This window comes from Zingiber officinale, chromosome 7B, assembly GCF_018446385.1.
Source record: "Zingiber officinale cultivar Zhangliang chromosome 7B, Zo_v1.1, whole genome shotgun sequence".
Lineage (NCBI taxonomy): Eukaryota > Viridiplantae > Streptophyta > Magnoliopsida > Zingiberales > Zingiberaceae > Zingiber > Zingiber officinale.
The window spans coordinates 28,958,039-28,982,269 of record NC_055999.1 but is presented as its reverse complement, the minus strand read 5'-3'; the positions used below and the strand labels follow the sequence as shown (position 1 = coordinate 28,982,269).

The window sequence follows — 24,231 nt, the reverse complement described above, 5'->3', positions numbered from 1 at the left end:
ATTATATTCTTTCTCGATGTCAAGACACGTAATATTATGAGTTATAATTTGATAATTTTAAATAAATCAAATATTTTTTTCGACCTATTCGAAAAGTTGTGAACAGACTCGATTTGATTTGCACCGGTAATCGCCCTGGATAATAAGGCGAGCAAACGCTATTCGGAATTGTACATTTAAAGATGGGCCAACTTGTGTCTTGAGATGGGCCGACTCGACCCTTGTATTGACAAGCCCATTTAAATGTCTACATAAAGTGCTGGCTGCCTACATTTTTGACGCGGTCGTGCGAGTGCGGAGAAGGCATGGGATCTCAGCACGAAGAACTCGAGAACGGAACCCCTCCGGAGAGATCCGTGGCCATCAATGGCGTCGGCGCCGGTCGTTCTTCGCTCATCTTTCTTGGCACGGGTTGCTCCACTGCCGTCCCCAACGCTAGGTGCTTGATCCGCCCCACCGACCCTCCCTGCTCCGTCTGCTTCCAATCGCTCTCCGTCCCTCCGGAGCGCAATCCCAACTACAGGTACACACTCTTAGACTTCCTTGGTTGCTGATCCCGTGCCTTCTCCTCTGTATCTGGATCCACGATCTTGGGCTTCTGTACGAAGCTTGGATGCCAGATTTTTCATTTACGCTATCTCGAACTATTAGCTGCTATATTGACTTGGGAACACGTGAAATGATGGGCGTGTAGTAAATGGTGAAACTAAACCCCAAAGGGAATAGGGAAACGAGGAAATCTCTCAACAATCGGGACGTGATGTGATGCGGACGATGATTGTGTATGGGTTAATCTGATTGATTAATTTTGTTCTTACATATTATAAAAGATGAAAGATTCGGTTACCAAGAGTATTTGAATGATTGGATAGTTGTGATGGAGTAGATGGAAAAATTTCTTCAATTATATGACCTTTTATCTTCTGTGTTGTGGTCTTGTCATATTAGATTTTCATTAAATTCTTCTTGTTTTCTTAATCAAATTTTATATTTTTTGACAATAGGTATCATCATTCACAGAGATAAAAAATTAGATAGTTCACTATGTAGACCTGTAAATCTTGGTTTTGCGGAGCCACAATCGTGCTCCCCTTGGCTAATAGATCTGGGATCTTATTCATTACCAGCATTTCCTATTGCCGCATGTTGTGGGTAAAAAAATCTTCATCCACAGTAAAGCTTGGGTTGATACTCAAAGGTCATTTTGTTTGGCGTGATATGCCAAACTTGATTTCATGGTTCTACAATACATGATCTAAAATGTCTGAGACTTCATTATCTTTGGCATTCTAAGTAAAACAATAATGCCTTAATGCCTTGATGCCTAAATATTGGAATCATTTTCTTCTATTATTCTAAATTTCTTAGATGATCTGTTTTTTACATCCAGGACCATGATCCTCGCTCTCAATTATTGACATTTGGAATGTTCCATTTTTGATCCTAGGTAACAGTCAAGCTCAGTAAGCTGGTTAATTAATTAGATTCCTCCCCTCTCACCTTCAGACAATAAATGAGGCAAAGTAGAATATTCTCTTTGCTTTTCTGTATGCTTTATTGACTATGGAAATGCAAGTGGTATCTAGATGCGAAAATTTAGCAATTACCCGTTCCACTAAAGATGATGGTACTCTACCTGCTCCTTTTGTGGATTATACTTCTGATTAGATGTTTTATGAGTGTAATTTTTATAAATAGACACACTACTTATACGATTGATTGTTGAGGATTGTGTTTGCCTTTATAAAAACTGTATTCCAATCAGGATCAGTGACACATTTTCATTGCATAATAAATAATGATCCTTCCCAGTCAGCTTCTCGACATGGAAGGCATTATAGAAAGAAAAACTTGTAAATTTTAATCGTATGGCTTTTGAGCTCGTCAACTTGGTTGGCTGTGCGAACAACAATATTTCTTATGCACATGCAATCTTATACATTGATGCACTGGTGCTCATGTTTAATATAAATGTTTGATGGTGCCTTTGCAGGTACTAACTTTTCTCCATCTACCTACCCCAATATATTTTGTCTGCTTCTTTGTTCACCGCTTTTTTCCGTTTCCTTTTTTCTGGGGTTTTTATCTTTAATGTACATGGTGCAATCTTAAAATGAATATTTTTTTGAAGGGTTTGTAGGATCAAATGACTGGCTAGATGGTGGAGAATAGAAGTATATATATATTTTTTTGCTAATTCAATACTTAAATAAAATATTAGCCAAAGGTGTATGCACATTACAATTTACGAATCATGATAGCCAAAGTGGTTAGCCAGCATGCCGAAACACGAAATCAAAATTAATGCTATTCTAATACAAGAATATAACATGCTTTGGAGGTGAAACTTTTACTCAGCTTCCCCACGAACAAAAAAGTGATTCAAATATTCCTTTGTATTCCGGCAATGGAGCTACAAATTTGTCCAAGAGTGGACTGGAGCAAGAAAACTCTTTATAATGTACAAAATAAGAATGAAATAGTTCCTAGAATTCTAGAAAGAAACCCTCTCAATGAGATCAAAAAGAAAAGCAAGAGGCTTAATCAAATGTCACAAATTTTCCCTAAGAGGAAATGAAGCATAAGGAAAGGAAGAGAAAAAGGGTTACTGATAGTGCTTGAAGTTGACAATAGAAGCCTTGAGCTTGATCCAAACTTTGATTTCGGCACTTGAAAGCAGTAAGTTACAGCCAAATTTTATCTTTAAAGGATGTAACATCAGTGCCCAAATTCGCATTGAAAAGCCTTTTAAATCACATTTGAATCATGGTCTCAAGTTCATTTACATTTCAATATGGTTGAAAGTTATTGATCTGTTAAACTGCTAACATGGTCAAGTTGACTGACCCATTCAAAAATCAGATTTGGCTGCTGGATCCATTGATATTATTCACAGTTAACTAAAAGAGTATTTCCTGTCATAATACACACACACACACACAAACACACAAACACACACATATATGTATATATATAAGTTGATTTATCAAGTTATTTAGATAATTGATGAGTCGACTGATGCTCAATTAGTAATATTTTGTTCCCTAAAACTTAGATTTTGATTTTAGTTGATTGGACCAACTTTCCAGTTGAGTCGACTGGATGACTAGTCGATTAGATCAGTGCATAAGGTTGAGCAATTCAATAGTTGCTTATGAGCTCCATAAGCTATTCTAAGGTTTGAGGTCTAAGCTATTGATGAAAGTAATACAATTCAGGAACACTCTTAAATCAATTTTATGTTTAACTATTCCATTAATTGAGATGCCAATATTTGACTCCATTATGAAAGAAATTGTAGGTAGTCAGCCCACTTTCAAAATGAAAGCTCATGAGAGGATTTGACACAACAACACTGCAAGTCACAAGAGACTGAAAAGTAAATACTAGATAACACTAAATTCTACCTAGGCTATCTTATGCCAACACATAATGCAATATCATAATTCAATATAGGATTCACATAGAATCTCTGCATTTGATATGCTTATAACTTTAATGGCAGCTTTACACAGCTTCACTCACATTCAAATCCATATCAAGCAATACATACACATGTGCATGACGAAACCTAAAGATCTCTTTATCTGAACAATCATATTCAAGCTCGTCAAACCACAACTACTAGCTTATACTAGCTTAAATGTATTGATAATAAATAAAAATAAATGTGACAATAGTCATGAGGGAGGCACTAGGGGCTTCTAGTTTATCAAAAAGGAAAGTATGTGGTTTTATTGAATGTGTTGACGTTTTTTATTTGGTATCATAATGCAGGAAATATGGCTCCAGTTGATGTGCCTCATAGCTTGAAATCTGTATTCATCAGGTGGTTAGGTATGGTAGGGTACATGAAATCGAAAGATAGAAATGAGTAGTCTTGAGGTAATGTTGAAGATGGTGATTATGTATGAAAATTTTGAATAGTAAACAATCAGGAACATATGTTTTGTGAGTGAGATGCGTGACTAATCTAATTTCTCCTGATATGGTGGGACTTTCAGGAAGATTGATAAAAGAATCAATTTAATGCTAGATTTTTCTATAAATAGGATGGGGATGCCAAATATTAGATGAAATCAGTTAAAAGTCGGTCAAATCAATCATTTTCTGCATAATCAGCTAGATCGACTGATTTTCCTCTATTCTGAGCTTGGATCTCTGAATAAGTTGAAGTGATGATAATTAACCTGCTCAATCTTTTTTTATTTTCTGACATAAGTAGTCTGACTGCAGGAGTTTTTTACTTAATAGAGTGTTTGACCTTTTAATAGGGAAGATGCATTCAATTGCATTTAGAGAGATGTGTTGTGAACACTTGCACCTCCAATTGGAGAGAGACATATTATGGATCATTAATTAGTATCAAGTAGAAATCATGTTTGACCTTTTGCTAATTAATAACTTGTGTTTTAAACATACTATTGGTAACTTAATTAGTGTCTTGGTCAACTACGTATAGGGTTGTAAATGAACAAGCATTCGTGAACAAGTTTGGTGTTCGGCTTGGTAAGAGCTTGTTTATGTTCGTTGAATATATACAAGACTAATTAAACAAACAAGGTTGAACAACTCGTTAAGTTCGTGAACAACGTTCGTGAACAATGTTCATGAACCATATTCATTAATAAAACTCTTATCAATATGCTAAATAAATAATAAAGTAAAATAAAATATTTAAATAAATAAGTTTGAATTATCAAGCTGAGTAACTAATCAAATAACTAAAAGTTTGAAACAATCACACAAACTTAAATTGAGAACTCGATAGTATCTAAACGAACCAAGCTGAAACCTAGCTTAAGCCAAGCTTCAAACAAGCTCAAGCTCATAAAAAATAAACTAAGCCAAGTTTGAACAATTATTTCAAAAGCTTGGTTCATTTTAAGCTCGGCTTGACTCAGTTACCTTATTAAACAAAGCTTGAACACCCCAAAGTTCGGCTCGACTCAGCTCGTTTACAGCCCTAACTACATACCATCATCATCTATCATCAAGTTGTGTTAGTCTCAGCTATTTAGGGATAGAATACATGGATCTTATATCTTTATTAACATTTAAGATCCATGTTCACAAGGTTTAGTCGTTTTATGCAGCTAACTATCATGGCCTAACACCGCTAACCTTTTTTGTCTGGGTGAGGCTGAGATTAGCAGTATTAACTGTAAATAGTCATTTTATGCAGCTAACTATCATGGCTCAACACCCCTAACCTTTTTCATCTGTCCAATTTTATTTATTTATTTGATATTATGAGGCTGGTTAAAGAAAGTAATGCTACATGCTATTAGTCAATGGGGTGCTTTTTTTGAATGTTGAATGCCAGGTTAAAGTTCTCAGCATTATACTTCTATTATTGTTTACTAATAATCGTGCATCATATTGGTTCAGGTGTAATACATCCCTTTTGATTGATTACTGCCAGGATGATGGTATACACAACTATATACTGATTGATGTTGGAAAGACCTTCAGAGAGCAAGTTTTGCGGTGGTTCACCTACCATAAGATTCCTCAAGTAGATTCTGTGGGTATTAAATGCTGTGAATTTTGTCCATGTATTTTTTTTTAAAAAAATTTCTGGTAAAGGTAATTTATTATCCATACACGGAGCAACATTCCTTGATCATTGTTCTTCTGCTAGTTATTGTTATATCTGGATTTAATCATATTATGATGTGTGAGTGGATTAGTATGCTTCTCTTGCATAAACTGAAACCTGTATTTGCTGCAGATTATTTTGACCCATGAACATGCAGATGCAACTCTTGGCCTTGACGATATTCGCGTAGTTCAACCATTCAGTCATACAAATGATATTGATCCAACACCTGTTTATCTTACCCAATATGCGATGGACAGGTACTTTTATACCCTTCGAAATACCCGACTTTTTAAAATTTTTGCATCTACTGTAGGCATAATATATTCTGGCATTGCCTATTTTATATTTGGTACTGCCTCTTTGCATAATCATTCTTTACAACTATTTGAGATAAACTACACGAACCTTTTCATCATTTCATCTGACTTTCAAATCACCTTTGACGGTTAAGTAGATTTTTTGTTTTTACTGTCTTCCTTATTCAATTCCAATTATTTCTAATTGATCACTCATTTTAAAATCTCCACACCATCTTAATATGTTTTCTTTCATCTCTATGTATCCAAACTACTACTACCTTCTCGTTGATGGTAACATTCTTATTTTTTCTAGAGAAACTCATTCTTAGCTCTTCTATGCTAACTTTTGCAATGAGTTGATTACCCAACATAAAGTATGAATATTTGCACTGATATTGTAATATGTACCTTTTAAGCGAAGGGAAATATAATCATCTCACTAAAATCTAGAAAGTCTTATTTATTTTATCTAGACAAACTTTGTCCTTTTTATGGTACCTTCATCAACCTTTCCTTGTTAACTATAAATTCAATATATCTATAATCTAACTTAGTGGGATAAGATTTTGTTGTTGTTGTTGTATAATCTAACTTAGTTGTTGTTTTTTTTTTCATTATTGAATCTATGTCAACAATTTTAATTCTAAACCTTTTGTTTTTAAAACTCATTTTTATGGTTTTGAATTAATTAGTACCAACATTCCACTCCCATAAAGTTGGACTTCTTTTGAACAATATAACAACAATATTGCCCGAGGAAAAACCAAATGAAGTTTTGCTAATGCGATACTAAAATTAAATCAATTAAAGGAAAAAATCATGGAATGAATACGGACGCTACAATTGAAAATTTTCATTTTGGCATGCAGCCTGGACATGGTATGGGGCCATGCAGCTACAATGTTGCCTTGTACCATCCATGTTGTTCCCTTGTCCTGTTGTACTTTATACTCACTCAATTGACACAAGAATTCATTTAGTTGACAAAAGAGCAATCACGAGGAGTTAGAGCCATGGGGTTTTGATTCCTTATGCGGATCATGGAAGGAGAAGAGGAGGTGAAGAAATGCCTTGACCCTGATTTCTTATGTTGGTTATGGAAGGAGAAGATGAGGTGAGGAATTATTGAGGGGAGTTTGCTGAGAAGATTGCATACCGGTGAGGAATCAAGATGGAATTGAGGTGGCATAGTGAGATGGAGAGCACTATTTGTTGAAGGAATTAAAGAACTCGATAGATCAATCAATCAAGGAAGAAAAAAAAACCTAGGAGGAAAAAGGTGAGCTCATCAACATCACAATAACAACGTATAGAAAGCAACAGTCATCATAATCGTAGGTGGGCATTCACATCCATAGCGACATTAGGATGGGAAAGGGATGGATGCAAAACTTGATTAATGTAATATATATGTCTACTTTATAACTCAATAATTAGAGTGTGATAAATCTAGTTTAATAAATCTGGTAAAATTTGTAATTAATTCTAAATCAACTTTGATAGATTGTATTAATGATATTAATAAATTTTCATAAATATTAATATGTAGATACTATGTTTTAAAAAGGCTACTCGGTACACAAAGCTCCCGCTAATGAGGGGTTCCGAGAAAGTGTCATACCACATTAGGTCCATTGTATGTAGCCTTATCTTGTATTGCAAGAGGCTATTTTCACGATTCAAATCCATGACCACTAGGTCACATGGCAGTAACTTTACCAAGACCCCCCTTCATGTAAATAAATATTGTACTAAATAATTATTGTATTAATTGATTTTAAGTTGATTAAGATTATAATCAACATTATTTACTATAGGAATATTAATATGTTTTTATCTTCTAAATAGTAAAATTATGAGTGTGTGTACTTGGCGCGGTAGAGTTGGTGTAATGATTTGTTTTCATAATTATTTGACTTTTTTAAAATAATGTGTGGATAGACAAATAGTATTAAAAGATATGTTGGCTTGGAAATAGACCACTTAAAGGATTGATTGTTCTAATCTTGAGCTTTGTAATGCTTAAAAGCCATTGGTTTATTCTTAAGAGTCGTGTGATCTGGAGGTGGGTTCGAGTATCGGAAACAACCTCTTGTAAAGTAGGGTAAGATTGTGTACAATAGACCCTTCCCTGGGACTTCGTATTGGTGGGAGCTTCGTGCATCAGGCTATCCTTTTTTATCTCTTTTTATGGGGATTCCAAGGGTGATATGATCGTTATATTGGGAATGATATCTCCTACCAATGTTTCTAAGGCACTCTTTGGATAAGTTACTCTACAATGTTGAAGTGTGTTGGAGAACAGTTAATTCTCTTCGTTCAGTAAAAGTTCCTTACAAGTGCTCTATTCTTTCTGATTCTATGTTTTTCCTTCTTAGTCTGGAGAAAGTTATGGTAGACAGATCATATGTCTTGTATCCTATTAGCACTTATATAGCATTGCCAGCAAAGAAATTTTTTAGGGTGCCAGTGTTTATAGATATTATATTAGACAGACTGATTTCTAACCTTTTGAACACGTAGCATTTATCACTGTCACTTTGAAAATCATATGCTGTAATTTAACTCGATCCTTCAATTTCTTTTTTTTTTTGAAACAGCCTCGCACAAAAATTTCCTTACTTGATGACGAGAAAGTTGAAAGAAGGTGCAGAAGTGAGGCGTGTTGCCCAGCTTGACTGGAATATAATTGAAAATGACCCCAATGCAAAATTTGTGGCATCTGACCTAGAGTTTACCCCTTTGCCTGTAATAGTCTTGAACCCAGTTTAAAGTGGCAATTTCTTTTCAATTCCACATTATTATTCACCTTTCATTTTTTTGAACAGGTGATGCATGGTGAGGATTATGTTTGTCTGGGCTTCCTTTTTGGACAAAAATCAAGAGTCGCATATATTTCAGATGTTTCACGCTTCCTTCCTAGCACTGAGAAGCGTATGTATTCATTTCCATGCTTCTGAGAACCTCCCTTCTCAAATAGATACAAATAGACCACATTGAAACAAAACAGGTTGCTAAACACAAACAAGGTAGCTCATCATTGGCCATGCTACAAAGTGAAGCATATTGGATAGCCCCAGAAAACCACTACTATTGCAACAACCAACATATTTAACCCAAACAGCATGCTAACTAGAAAGAGCTGAGATCTTCTCAATCAGGTTTGAGATCTATTCAGCTAGATTTGGGTGAGGAGCATTTGATTTGGTTCAACATGGTCTTTAAGAGGTCCCAGTTCCCTGTCATAACCCTCACCTTCCAGCTGCCGAGCATCTGAGTCCATCTTCTTACCAAATTGTAAGCTCTTCCCTTCTGAAAGTCATGTAAACTGTGTAAATCCAGGACTGTACTGCAGTGTTACCCCCTCTGGCCTGTAAGTCTGGAGCTAGAGAGGTTCTAATTGACCCAAAAGTTTGGTGAGGAGACATTAGGCCCTTTGCATTTAAGGTATCTACAAATAATGTCCCATCCTATTGTGGCTACATTGAATAATAGATGATTTGGAGTCTCCTATAGTGCAGGGCTTGCAACGGGAACTGGATGTATCCAAGACTAGACGGGTTGGGTAAAGGAAAGCCCTGAATTCCCTGTGAGAAATCTATCTCCTTAACCAAAATATCTTTCTCAACCCAAATCTCAAATAAGCAGGGAAATTTAAGTTTCAGTGCGCAACCATCAGGCCATATGAAGTGCTAGACATCTATTGAGTTGCATGAGTTGCTCCTGACCACATGTAACAAGATACTGGAAAAATAAATTTCTCAGACATTCCACATGCCCCTCCAAATAGCAGACCACTTGTGGTTGAGGGCATAAATCATCTAAGTACTACAGTTCAGATTGCATTCATGGAGAAGTTTTGTCCAAATCAAATATGGTTTGATGAACCAGTTCCACCTCCATAGCCCAAGTTGATTGAGTAGGTAGAGCTGATAGAAAAGGCACCCTTGCTTGCTAATCAGAATATCCCTCCAGTGGGGGTGAGGGGGATATCATGCTGGGCTGCAACACTAGCTGGATATGTTCGACCAGGAATGGACTAGGAAAAAAGGAAAAGCCTTGAATTCCCTGTGGGAAAGCTAGCTCCCTAACCAAAATATCCTTCGCAACATAAATCTCAAGTACGCAGAGAAATTGAGTTTCAGAACACTCACCATCAAACCATCTGAAGTGCCTGATGCCAATGAGTTGCAACTGACTAAGAGATGAGATATTGGAGAGACAAATGCCACAGACTTTCCATATGCCCCTCCGAAAAGAGAACCACTTGTTGTCAGTGGCATAAATCATCTACTTATTATAATCCTGATCCAATTCATGAAGAAGTTTTGTCCAAATCAAATATGGTTCAATGAACCAGTTCCACCACCATTTACATAGAAGAGCTTGATTGAAGACTTTCAAATTCAAGAACCCCAACCCTCTTAACTGATTTGGTCTGCAAACGAGATCCCATGAGACCAGATGCCTCATAATAAATCCCTCGTTCATCCTGTATCTCCATAGAGAGTTCTACCACCTAAGAGGGTAAGATATAGATTTGGGATGGACAAATTGTAATGCAGGTTAGAACACTGTTCAAAAGAATTAGCCTCCCTCCAATAGATAATAGTCTTCTGCCAAGGTCGAGCCTTCTTTGCATACACACTGCAAGGGAATCAAATGTTCCTTGTTTGGTTTGTGAGTTTATTTCTGGTATCCCAAATACTTGATTAGCAAGTTCACGAGCTTAAATTTGAACACTTGAGCTAACAAGCTTGTTTTAGGAGAAAAAGGCCCCAAATAATAAGGAAGTGAAGATTTGTCGAAGTTGATACTTCCTTAGTTCCTTTTGCTCGATTTGTAGGATACTGTGCAAAACATCAACAATCAAAATGAACATATAAGGGGATAAGGTTTACCTGTTTCATTAAGCCCTTTTTTGCAAGCAAACATCCTCCCTTAGTGGTCACCAGTTCTGAGCCTCTTGCTGAATTAGAATAGTCATGATACATGAAATCCAACCAGTAGGGAAACCAAAACAGATTGGAACATCCTGCAAGCTGCCCAACTAATATTATCAAAAGCTTTGGTGTAATCTATGTTGAGCATGACAAACTTCTTCCTATGTTTTCTACACCAGTTATAGTCTCAGAAGCGTTCATGAAGCAATCGGCAGCCTTACACCTTTACAAAAGCAAATTGCTGGGTCCCAATAGGATGATCTGGAACGAAGGGATGGAGCCTCTTGGCCAATAGTGTGGAAATGACTTTAAAAATTTGATTCTCTAAAGCTATTGGTTAAAACTCCGAGGCAGAAACAGCATCTTCCACCTTATAGATAAGGAAGATGAAGAAATGGTTCAGTGAATCAAAACCTGAAAAACCTCTATGGAAATCTATGAAGAACAGCAAAGCATCTTCTTTAATTGAGTCCCACATAGAGAGAGGAAATATGGCGTTGACTCATCAGGCCCAGGCTCTTGTTTTCCCCTAGGCTGTTAATAACTGATAAAAAGGGTGCCACCAGTGCAATGAGCTGATCGGGAATAATGGGGTCTATCATAGCTCAAAGGAGGAAATTGAGCTTAACATGACAGCAGTCAGGGATTCCTACTTAGGAAGAGAGGTGATCAGACAAGCTTTGAATAATAGTAGCCTCCTCGTGAATAATATTCTCATCATAAGCAAGAGAGTGTATCAAGTTTCTTTTCTTCCGTCCATTGGCTATGACCTGAATATGCTTACTTTCCTTTCTTGCTTCTTTGTCTTCTTTTTTTTTACCCCTGCTTTGCAAGGCTGCTCATCGTTCTCACAACCATCTTATCTTGTGCAGTTATTTCAAAATCTGAAGGCAGGCAGCTTGATCTTTTAATTTTGGATACACTATACAGGGTCAGTTGATTTCTTAGAGCACACGTATTTCTATATTCTTGTATGAATTTTCTTATGTAGGCTTGTTTATTTTTGTTTTTATTTGATTTCCTTTTGAGTGTTTTGGAAAGTTTTCCTTTTCTTCGCTGAGTTCATTTTATCTTTATAATAAGCTCATTTCTTAGACAGTTTTTGTACCAGGACCAATGGACAATATGGCCAAGGGACAATTGAAAAAATAATAATAATAAAGTTCAACTTTAAACTCCCATCATTTGGACTGCTTCCTCTTCGCTTGACCAATTTCACATGGCTTACTAGTTCTACCTGAAGTTCTAATTAAGTTCTTAATCAAGTGGTTACATTATAAGAGTAGGGAGTTGCATAGTGAATGTGATCTATAAAGGGCAGCCCGGTGCATGAAGCTCTTACTAATGTAGGGTCCTAGTGAAGGGTCTATTGCATGCAGCCTTACCCTGCTTTGAAAGAGGTTGTTTATGAGACTCGAACCCGTGACTCTATTGGTCACACGACAGTGAATGTGGTTGGCATAGTTATTAAAGTCATTTGCCTGGCTGCACCTAGGTGCAAGGCACAAACAAGCGAGCCTCTTGCACCTAGTCACCTTAAGTTAGCGCCTTGTGAGTCAATTATACAAATCTGAATATCTGGTGATGATGATAATGATATGATTGAGGAAGTTGATGAAGATTTAGATATTTGAAGTTTTTTAATTTAAATTATGCGTATAACATATTTATTTGCTATGAATTTTATATTTACATTATTATTTAATATTTTATGATTATAATTTTGTTAGTAAAATGTTTTGACATAAATTTTCTATATATGTTTGAATTGTAAAAATTTATAGCTAGAGCGCTTTATTTCGGTAAGGCGTGTGCCTCATGCCCCACAGCATCCATGCGCTTTTGGGCGCCTCACTCCTTGAATAATTATGGTGGTTGATACTATTACAAAATTCAATTGCCTCTAACAGCAAGTCATTAGTTGGTTGAAGCCTATCTTAATATATGCAAGAATAGATGATCTAGTTTTTGTTTGTGTACATTATACATATGCAAGAATAGATGGTCTAGTTTATGTTTGTGTTCTTTTTATATATATTCAAGAATATATTATGGAGTTTATGCTTGTGTATCTTTTAACATATATATAGTTAACTTCTCATTTAAGCCGGGATCAAGCCTCTATGAGGTTTGTCTAGATCACTTGGTCTTACCTTGGTCGTGGACTGTGCATGTACAAACTTGTTTTAGCCTAGCCGGTCATACCACTCCAAATATGCTCTCCTGTCTGTTTTTTTTTTCCATTTTTTTGAAATTGAATCAACAATCTTAGTGTTTCTCTAATGTGTGTGGTTATTTTATTGTCTTTACAGAAGAATTCTCACAATGTTCACCTTTGCCTTCCCCAGGTGTGGTTCAGTTTGCAATTTTTCATAAAATTAGTTGATTTGTTATTATCTAAACACGTAATCATGCTTTTTTAATGTTCAGACTCTCGATGCCTTGAAGAGAATATGTCCCAAGCAGGCCCTGCTGATTGGGATGACACATGAGTTTGATCACCACCAGGATAACATGTTTCTTACAGAATGGTCAAAACGGTAGAAAATCTTTAATTTGTCAAATAGGCGTTTTGTAGCTCTTTCACATAAGAACAAGCAAACTGTTAAACCCTTTTATTTGACTAGTTGATTTTAAGCAAGTTATCGTCCAATTAGATTTTATGCTTTCGAATGCCTTCAAGTAGTCAAACAAAATAGTGACTAGCTGATGTTGGAATATTTTATTTTATTTTTCAGAGAAGGGATTCAAGTGCAGCTAGCTCATGATGGTCTGCGAATGTTCATTGATCTGTAATTAGGTACAATCTCTAGCATTGTTTTTTATATTGTTTCATTCCTGGGCAAATATTTTGTTTTGCTTTATCATGGGCACGACACAAGTCCACTCTTACATTGTGCGAAGTTATTAAATGATCAGTTTCACTTCCGTTGGAATTGCTTGTATTTATAATGAACGTTCATTTTAAACATTCGTACTACCTCTTTTAAGTAGGAAAATTAGCCTCTTTACCATCTCGACAGATGTGCGCTAACACAATTTATGCCTCGGCCTATTTCTCACAGTCAATCTATAACTAGGAGGCCCTTGATTTGCATTTTACCTGGTCATTTAATTGCAGCAATTCTTTGTTTAGACAAGACAACGAATGAAAACATATCAAGCAAATTAAGTTCTGATAAACTCATCGAGCTTGATTATTTGAGTTCTGCTTCTTTTTGCTTTTTTATCCCCAGAAATTGAAAGACTCCACGACGTCACGCTGATGCCTCCCGGAAGGAGCTGCAAATGCTGAGACATGGTCCAATGATACATACGTTTCTTTTTGACTAATTTCTTTCTTTACCAGAATTGTATACCCATGAGATATTGTATTGCTAGTCATACTGTTACACCGATACGAATAAAATACAACTATGCTGATAATATTGGAAAGTTATAATTCTTTTTTTTTTCAAGTTATAAATTGACGCTTGTTTATTGCATGATAGTTTTCAAGTATTCAGGGCAATCCAGTGCATACAATCGGAGGCTTTAGGTCCAATATAACCTAGAAATAAAACATGAAGAGAAGGGGGAAAGTCATAATAATATATATATATTTTTCTTTTATCTTCCATTTAAATAACCCAATCTTGAGTTTTAAAATCAAATTAGATTTATTCTTTTTATCCTATTTTTATTCTGATTAGTAGATTGAACTAATTGTTTTGATATGCTTTTAGCTTTACGAATCAATCATGATCATTCAAGTAACAAAAAGATTTGTTGTGGAACCTGTTTCGTTGGAAAATTTTTAAAGTGATTTGAGGATCACTTTTAAATCTAAAACCTAATTCAGCCAATTGAGTTGAAAATCAAATCCAAAAGTGATTTTCATTGGAAATTTTTAAAGTGATTTGAGGAGCACTTTTAAATAAAAAACCTAATTCAGCCAATTGATTTGAAAATGAAAATCCGAAAGTGATTCTGTTCAGTCAATAAAGGCAACCATTTAATGCGACCAAAACGCTAGCAGTGAGTTGATACCAATTAAGAAGATTGATTGAAGATCCAAATCGTAGAGTGTTTAATCACTCATATCATAATAATGGCGTAAAAGAAGACCACAAAAGGAAAGCAAACAACCATTTAATGTGAACCTACACTGAACTGGGTGGTGAGATAGTCTTAGTTGAAAATTCAGTCAGGTATCGTTAGTCTAGGTAGGTCAGTTGGTCCAAAGCAGCTAATTAGTTTTTGTTGGTTGGGTGGATTAGGCGAGACACGAGCTGTGTGAGTCTAATGAACTTGGCAATCTAAGCATGCCATGTAGGTGACCTAGCAAGTCCAGCAAGTGATTCAAGCAGATTGTGGACTAGCAAGCTTGACACGCTGCCAAGTTGGGTGCCCACTGCATGAGCTAGACGTACGTCGGTCAAATCGGTCAAGTCTGGTGAGTTGGATTGTCAAGTATGGTAGATTAGAAAGCCATCTTTCTCAGCAAGCGAGGTGGTTCTGGCAAATCAAGACAATAACAATGAGGTCAACGTTAGAATTGTAAATAAATCAAATGTTCATGGATAAATTTGATATTCAATTTGATAAGAACTTATTTTATTTATATTCATTTAATACATATCAAATCAATTAAATAAATAATTTTAAACAACTCCTTAAATTAAACAAATAAACTTGAACATATATATGTTTAATGTTCATAAACGTTCATGAACAACCTTAATGAAAAATATTCATAAACTATATTCATTAATAAAATTTTCATCGATATGCTAAATAAAAAAAAAAATTAAAATGAACAAGTTTAAATTATCAAACTCAATAACCAATCAAACAAGTAAAAAATTTCAAACAATCAAGTTTACATTGAGAGTCCAATAACATCAAAATGAATCAAGTTCAAGTCAAGAACTCGATAGCATCTAAATGAATCAAGTTCAAACTAAATTTTAACCAAACTCAAACTCATAAAAAATAAATCAAGTTAAACTCAAATAATCAGCTTAGTTTATTTTAAACTCTAACAAAGAGTTTACTAACAAGAACAGAAGATGAAGGGATAGGTGTTAGTTGTTGAAAATGAAAGACAGAAATAAAGTGAAAGAATTTTCTTTCCAATTTTTCAGTCTGTTTTAAGTTTTGTGATGGCTCGTGAACATTGATGAATCCAATGTGCGACTATCAACCAAAAACATATTCCATTATACAACAGATACAATAAAGAGCATCTTTGGAGAACCATGTGGAAAACAAGTTTTCTTGATTTCATTGAGACAATAAGCAGTTGACACCAGACCATAAGTTGAATATGATTAGGCATGCGATACAAGGAGAAAGACGATGCAGTAATCCTATACTTTGTATAACTTAGCTCAGAACTATAGTAGTAGAAATTAGCAAAACCAACTACAGCACCAGAAATGCAGCATTGATATGTGACCGGTTCGACGAATCTGTTCTGCCTGTTTAGCTGTTCTGGTAGCCTGTCGCTTCCTCTTCGCTTCAGCAAGTGCTTGTTTCTGCTCTACCCGTCGATGTGTCACTGCAAGTTTCTTAACCATCTTGCCTTGTGCTTGAGCTTTCATCCATTCAGCTTGGGCCTGAGCAAACAAACAAACAAACAATAGATATAGGAAAAGATAGATCAAGAATATTACTTCTATTATTCAAACAAAATCAATGTTATAATCTTCTAAGGGTAACATCATTAAACTTTTAAGCACTTGAAAGATTAAGAAAGAGCATAGAAGTACCATATTGCTAGCATTTATGTACAAAGTAAGAATTTGAAGTTTCTCAACTTTCAAACGAAGAAACGATAAGCTGACCTTTGCATTTCAATGTCTTATTAAGAAGCATCATCAAAGAGAAAATGAGGGATTCTCAAGTTTAAAAGACTTTACATTCTTTGGAATCATAATCTAAGAGTTGGAATGTATGAACTCTAGGAAACAGGAAGTTGAAAATTTGGTGATTGTGGTGTCCCCCAGCAAGTGGAATCAAAGCAACAAGTGGTATCATAAGTGGATCTTTATATGGAGCCTCTAAAGTTTCCTAGTAGGTAAGGCAAGTAGCACATAGAATAAAATTATATGAAAATGGCAAGGAATTCAGCAAACATCAAAGGATTCATAAGAGGCTCAGTTAACCTTTATGATGATTGAGAATATCAAATCTATTAATGGAACAAGGTTTTGATGAAGAAGAGCGTGGCATCAAACTATAACTTGCAGATATTGTCATTCATATGGCGGTTAATCATATTATGACATACGACGCTATGCAAAAAAGTGGAGGCACATAGCATGACAAACAGTGTCATTAACTGCATCTATCTTAAAAGGTGGTTGTACCTGTTCTATAAACAAATTATGAAAACTTGATGGAGCATCTAAACATTTTCAGGCTATGGTTAGAGATCTCAAATGGTAACTTAGTGCACATATTAATTACTTTACTACTTGAATCATCTACTTTTTTAGTGAAAACTCTTCTAGTCGGCAGGAGAGATAAAGTGACTCTACAGAGACGGTTAAGGGAAGCTATTATATATGTTGCTTAAAGGAAAGAGTTGCTAAGTTAAATTTAAGTCAGAGTTAGTTATATAAGGCAGAGGTGCAATAAAAGAATTACTCAAAAGATAATTTCTATATTGTAGATCTAGATGTGAGCCTAGATCTTCAAAGGATATTTAGTGTTGCAGGTGCAATGCAAAGCATATGGTTTAATCAGAAGAAATTATCTAGAGAAGGCAAAGATTCAGGGTAGTGTGTAAATAGTCAAAACTAAGGGCATTGTTTCTCTTATGTCTCAAAGCAAAAGAATGCACCTTCTATAATATAGTATATAGACTTAGCTTGTGTCGTGATGTTTATAGCAAGAGGGAGAGGGAGTTGTTTCAGATGTTTGATGCAAGTTTTTAACCATGACTATAAATCTAAGATATAAGTCATAGGTGAAGGTACAACAAGTCGATGAAGTCAAACCCGATTAAACTAGAGGAATACGACACATCTTGGGGAGATAAGAGGAATTTAGTTTTACAAGACAGTTACATTAACAAGGTACCAGTACAATGGAACTAGTGAAGTTCTGAAGGTTGATTTGTGGTAAGAAGATCCACATAATGAAAAGGTTATAGAAAGGTTTATATCATCTGAAGACATCTCTAGAATGGATAAGATAGTTTGCATATGTAGAGTGCTCAAGACATACAATGCAACTCAATTGTGGCAAGATGATGAAAAGATAGATATATTGATTATTTACAAGTGTAGGGATTCCTACAATTTTCCTCCACAGTATAGTATCATCGATCGTATCAAATTATATAGAGACTAAATTAAGGTAGAATAAGAAATGTGGATTAGATGACTTTTGGCTCGTATAGTGACAGAGCAGAACCTCTCTTGATTATCACCTTAAGAGTTTCAGACATAGTGGAGTGTTAATGTGGATATAATTGGGTTCAATAACTTATTACACCTAATAAGCCTAGCTATAGGTTAAGTGCCAACAAACACAAGTTTAGGATTTCTTAATGAATTTCAGTATAGTTTTTCATTCAAAGAGACATTTTAGTATTTGAAAAATGCGAAGATGAGTTTTTCATTCATGTTGAGGAAGAGTTTAGGAATGATTGAGAGTCCTCTTGTAAAAAGTTTAGCTGACGAATTTATTGTACTTTTGCTCTCATAGTATTCAGATTTAGATTCTCTTTGAGGATATAAACTTAAGCTAAACCGCATTAAATTGTTTTTTTGTGGTGTTTGTATTATTGTGCCTAGGCAGATAAAGATACACCATGCAACCTTATGATGAGGGTTATTAAGTATTCTAAATGCATCAATATTGATCTATAAATGTGTTCCTTAAGGCAGTCGATTATGCAAGAGGTGCAAGAACACCTCCAACCCCATCTAGTGGAATCAAAGCTTTTGTTATCCCAATAGTTAAACATATAAGAAATTGCACAATTAACTAAAAAGTAGATTCAATGTGATTGAGACTCTTTAAGTGATATAAAAGTTTGAATGCACTGAAAACTTCAGAAGGCTCCATTCTCTAGTGAATAAAGATAAATAATATTATAACAAAGCATTTGATTTTTTTGTTCACTTTTTTTTTTGATAATCCAGCTGTCCGGGCTTCACACAACTAATCTTGGAGGTAGACTACCTTTTCCTTGGTTCACCTAATAGGTAAATCTAAAGCATAACTTATGCACACTTAAAAACCGATCTCCAAGATATTCATTTCATTTTTTTTTTTACTTTTGTTTTATAGAGAAATGTTGTCCTTTTTCATACATATGATAAGGAGGAGCTCCTAAAATGGAAATTGTTGGACAACAATATAAGTGTCACTGCATCGTGGCAAGGTGAGACCCAACACAGGCTAGTTTTGACTAGTTTTTTATGGGTCATGCCACAGCTAGCCTAACTCCAACCCAGTCATGACAAGCACAACTCCAAACATTTTGTGTTGAGCACAACCTAAAATAGGCTTTGGGTGACTCATGTCCATGGTAACATGATAATTTACATTAAATTTTATAAAAAAGAAAAAGATAAAAATTAAATAAAATTATTTTTATAAAGATTAATTAAAATCTTGATATTAAAACATATTTTTATTTTAAAAATATAAAATATTTTAAATAAAAATTAATAATAAATTGACTAAGTTTGGGCTCAAGAATCTGCTAGGTTTGCTAAGCTAGCACAACATGGTCCAAGGTGGGCCATGCCAGATCATGACATGAGTAGCACGACCCAATTCACTCCTCTAAGGAGCATTGATGGCTTGTACTCTACGTAGATGGATCTTATTAGTGTAGGCTAAATTATGTGTATTTCATATTTTATGTACCCTACATCTAGCCTAATTTAATATAAATTATGTACATTATATCAGCCATTGATTTTTGACTTACTTTCGTAAAGGATGAAGAACAAAAATAAAAATTAGATGACGTCCTTAACTTATATCAAATAAGGCCAAACTAATTGTACTATAAAGTGGAGATTTTATCAAAAAAAATATTGCTACATAAATATCAGTGAACTATAAGGGTGTGCATATAGTTTTACTCTTGTTGGTTGTTTGCTTTTATTTCTTTTCTTTCCTGAACTCTTTTCTCTCTCCATATTTCATTTGTGTGACTGCATGAAATAATCCACATTTCCTTTTAGACGAGTAAAATAGAAGCCTTTAAGGTTATCAACAGTCTTACCTCAATTCTCCTCAGTTTCATTTCATATTTTGCTTTCTGATGGTCCTCCCATGCTTGTATTTTAGCCTCTTCACGACTATACCTGAAATAAGTTAGGGATTCAATCTCCTGACCTCAACATGTACAAAGTCATGCTACTAGTTAAAGTCTCCAAGTCATTTTACTGCAATCATTACAAGTGAAATTGAAATTAAGCAATTTACGAACACAACAAGTATCAATGGCAATATGGCCATTCACATTAAGTAATTTGTGTTCACAGTTAGCAAGGTACCTATGGCTCTTACTATGTGAATTGCCTTGTCCCATTCGTTGACTTTAAAAGGACAAAGTAGGCCCAACAACACAGTGGGTTTACTCATTCATGCCACAGGGTTTAGATTTCATTCTGTTTCAATTCAAGGCTGCATATTTTCCGTCTAGTAGAAAACTTGCTAGCAACCAAAATACTCAAAACTCAAAGCTGAACTGCAATCACCTTACATAGCGTTCAATGGATGGATTAGATCTGTGCAATCAATTGAAAATGACATGGTTTAGCTTGATGATGATGATGAGAGAAAAGAAGACTAACTTATGTGCTATGTGCACATACTTAATCAAGTCTATGTCACTAAACAATCTACAATGGGTCCTAGATTTGTCACTCATGCAGAGGATCTAGATGCTATACTAAATAATTCCTAATAGTCAATGCACATTGGTTCCCTGCAAGAATATAGATATGTATTTATAAAACATTGAATTGGCATAATAGAATCACAAATCATTGTGATCCTCACATAAAGATATAAGGGGTATTCTCTTAATAATTGTGAGCATGTGTCATCAAGAAACTTAAAGGAGCTAATTTGAATGAATCGATAAGCAAATAACAAAGAAAATGACAATCAGAAAAAAGCTTTACATTTAATGAATGAGACAAGGAAATTTATGTCTCTTTCCAGATTTAGGTGGCACTCGGGCATGTGTTACGTACATGCTTCCAAAATTTGAAAATGTCCGTTCAAAAATTTAAAAAAGTGGATGGGTGGGGTGGATGGTTCAGCATGGATGTTCCTTGAAGACTAAATGACACCTGGACACATAACACTCTCTAGTTATTAAGGTTCACGTTAACAAATGTTGAATAGATGAATATTATTGAGAACAAAGCAAGAATAAGTAAAATAGCACAAAAGTTGACTGCAAAACTACTTTCTTCATTTACTTTATTACATAAAATGTAGTCTTGGATAAGAATATACTTACCATCTACAAAAGTAACACTCATGTCCGAGAAAACTGTTAACATCCAAAATGGACTATTTCTAGAAATGTTAAAGAGCTAAAAATATGAACTAACAAATAATACCTGAAAGTATATACAGATTTTTGGGATTCCTCCCATGCAACTGCACGGGCTTCGAATTCTGATATTTTTATTCTTTCTGAGTCTAGACTGGAAGAAGTATGCTCTTTGTCATCTTTACTAGCCCAGGAAGCAATGTTCAACTTACCAAGTTGAATTCCAAGGGCGGCTATCTCTCTTCTTGTTTTCAATTGCACATCTTTATCAGACAATTCTATGTTGCTGACATTCTTTTGCATTTTTAACTCATCCTGTGTATTTGAACCAGCAGGGGTCGAGGGTGGTGTTTCTTTTTTTGGACTTGATGGAGTTGAAGAAAGTGGACTTCTGATGGGAGTCGTTGCACCAACAGGTGTTCCAGTCCTCGAAGGGTCCTGGCTTGGAATGGGTGTCATCTCTGTTCCAACATCTCTCATTGAAACAGACTGAAAATCAGGTGTACCTACATAAATGAATCAGAAATTTATCGAAAGCTTTTTAAAAAGAAAAATAAAGCTAAAATAGCTAGTGAATTATGCATTATTTAAATTTAACAGTTAACATTGCAAATATGTATGAAGGATTTCTAAGACTACTCTTGTATAGGTATTTGCTATAGGGTTCTCTGATGTCAATAACTCATTTGTCATCCAAAAAATATTATATTAAATTCATAATAGAATTGAGAGATACAGTGTCAAGTATCATCCTAACAATAAGATCCAAAAGAAACAGGAATCACAGAAAAACCAGTCATTAAGGGCATTTTAGAACTTTTAGGACAATAGTTCATAAAGGTATGAATTTATTAGAAATAACACAAGGTAGTCTAAGTATTTCTTACCAGATATATTAGTTGTAGGGTTTTCTGGGGCATTGGGCTTGCTATAGCAACTGGTAACAGAAGATAAATCTGTCAACCCACTTGCTCCAGTTGTGGAGTTCAAATTGGATGGTGAAGAAGTAGGAGTAAAAGAGAACTTCTCGGTCACAGTTTGTGATGCAGATTTGTTCACGCTGCCATATTTTGAATCTGCTTCCTGTAAGAAAGAATGTCTTTCTACATTCCTATACTCTGGTGCAAGCTTATTGGAAACAACTTCCAGGCACCCCAGGTTTTGCCCAACAACCTTCTTTGGAACATTTGGCTTTAAATGCATAATTTGTCGATGAAGTATCCATCTCTCAGCATCATTCCACTTCGACGGAAGATTCTTCAACAAGGGGCTAGCCACTTGCTGCTGCAGCAGTCTGTCCCCTTTATGAAACTCAAAACTGCGAACGCTACCATTGTCATTAACACCATCATGGGCTATTCCATCTTCTGGTATTTGCACTGGATGGACTGTGTTCAAATTGCTGGTTGAATCAGCCAACATAGGATCAGATTTAACAGCATCTCGAGTCTTATTGCAACAGATATCAACTTTGACTTTGGAAAGAAAATCCTTCCGAAAGGATGGAGTTTGATCTCCCTGAGAATAGCTAAGAACATTCTTGACAGACAACTCCAATCTTGGAACTTCTGAGTTTACAATAGCACTCAGAGAAGTAGCACCCTTGGACTCTTTAAACCCAACTATAACCAAGAGAAAGGCATTATTAACCTTAAGAAAATATGTAGCCTACGAAGTTTTAAACATATGACCATAGAAGTACAAATATTTTCCTCTAAATGCAAACTTAATCTCTCATTGACATTTAATCAAACATCCAAAGCTCACATTGACTGACCTTCTTCCTCAAAATCTTCAGCTAATAGGCTGCTTTTGGAGTGCTCCATTTCCTCAAGCTTGGAAGGAGATGCTCTAGACGGACTATTCCCTCCTTCCTTCTTTTGAGCACCACTGCGAGTGCCTAATAATTTAATCCTGAGCTTACTGGGAGAAATGACTCCCATCTGCAAATACAAATTAACAAACAAACACAGACTGAATAGTGAATACTTAACAGGATTCAACATATTTAGAACTGCAAATCAACAATGAGACGTAATCCGCTAAAGATCTCACTCAAATCCCATTACACTCACACATACTACTAGCTCATGCAAGTAGAAACCCAGATCAAAATGAGCACCAAAAGCTATCACAAATCGCATGCAAGGCCTCTAGAAATCTGTGGCATTGTCAAATGCAGTTACGTGTTCTCGTGCAGGCACAAAGTGACAGGCGCAGCAAAGACAAATCTTTGTGACACATGAAATAGTTGAAAAATCCAGCGGAACAGTGAAAGGCAAGAAAGAGATTTACGACATATTTAATCTCGACAATGAACTTAAAACCAGCACCTGAACTTTGTGAATCCTCTCATACTCCATTTCCTACACTGCTACACACACAGTGCTGTGTTCTTATGAGTTGTCGCCAAAACGCCAGAGTCGAGTTTAAGCAAGGAAGCGAATCGGCGGTGTCTCCGATTCCTCGGGGAGCTTCAAGCACTTTTATTATTTCTCTTGGAAATTACTTTTTTTGCTTTTATTTCGACACCCCTGGAAATTTGAAGCTTTTGGTTAAGGTAGAGGCAAACTTTTTTCATATTCACTTTTATAGTAACACTAACTAATTTAGGCAAACTGATATAAAATCTTTCTCTAACAAAATTAATTAAAAGCATCTTAATTTATGAATTCAAAGAGATTTCTTTTAAAATTTGTTCCCGCTTAATAAATAAAGAATAGTCTCCTTGAAACAGCCTTTTATACTAGTCTTATTTATAATTTAGAATGAGTGTTTTTTTATTCCTAAAAAGATGAAAGATATGCCATAAAGACTAGCCAACCTAATGGGGATTGAATATAAAAAGTAGTGATAATAGAA

At 35.3% G+C, this 24,231-nt stretch overlaps 2 protein-coding genes across 3 annotated transcripts; one reads left to right on the top strand and one right to left on the bottom strand.

Moving 5' to 3' along the window:
- The first annotated feature begins 283 nt into the window (after positions 1 to 283).
- Positions 284 to 14,305, top strand: LOC122005613 (putative hydrolase C777.06c). Its single transcript, XM_042560721.1, has 10 exons — positions 284 to 523; positions 5,392 to 5,527; positions 5,735 to 5,862; positions 8,505 to 8,652; positions 8,733 to 8,838; positions 11,720 to 11,778; positions 13,160 to 13,195; positions 13,278 to 13,387; positions 13,586 to 13,647; positions 14,084 to 14,305. Exons 1-9 carry the CDS (start codon positions 306 to 308, stop codon positions 13,641 to 13,643), a joined length of 999 nt encoding a protein of 332 aa, XP_042416655.1. The 5' UTR covers positions 284 to 305; the 3' UTR covers positions 13,644 to 13,647; positions 14,084 to 14,305.
- A 1,700-nt stretch (positions 14,306 to 16,005) lies between these two features.
- LOC122005612 lies at positions 16,006 to 23,901 on the bottom strand. 2 transcript variants are annotated; one of them, XM_042560719.1, is made up of 6 exons: positions 23,703 to 23,901; positions 23,147 to 23,312; positions 22,257 to 22,991; positions 21,437 to 21,875; positions 20,083 to 20,164; positions 16,006 to 16,447 (listed from the first exon to the last, which is right to left on the bottom strand). In XM_042560719.1, exons 1-6 carry the CDS (start codon positions 23,730 to 23,732, stop codon positions 16,241 to 16,243), a joined length of 1,659 nt encoding a protein of 552 aa, XP_042416653.1. In that variant the 5' UTR covers positions 23,733 to 23,901; the 3' UTR covers positions 16,006 to 16,240. The 2 variants fall into 2 exon arrangements, with proteins under 2 accessions (XP_042416653.1, XP_042416652.1); XM_042560718.1 differs by lacking the exon at positions 23,703 to 23,901 and adding an exon at positions 23,445 to 23,600.
- Between the last annotated feature and the right edge of the window lie 330 nt (positions 23,902 to 24,231).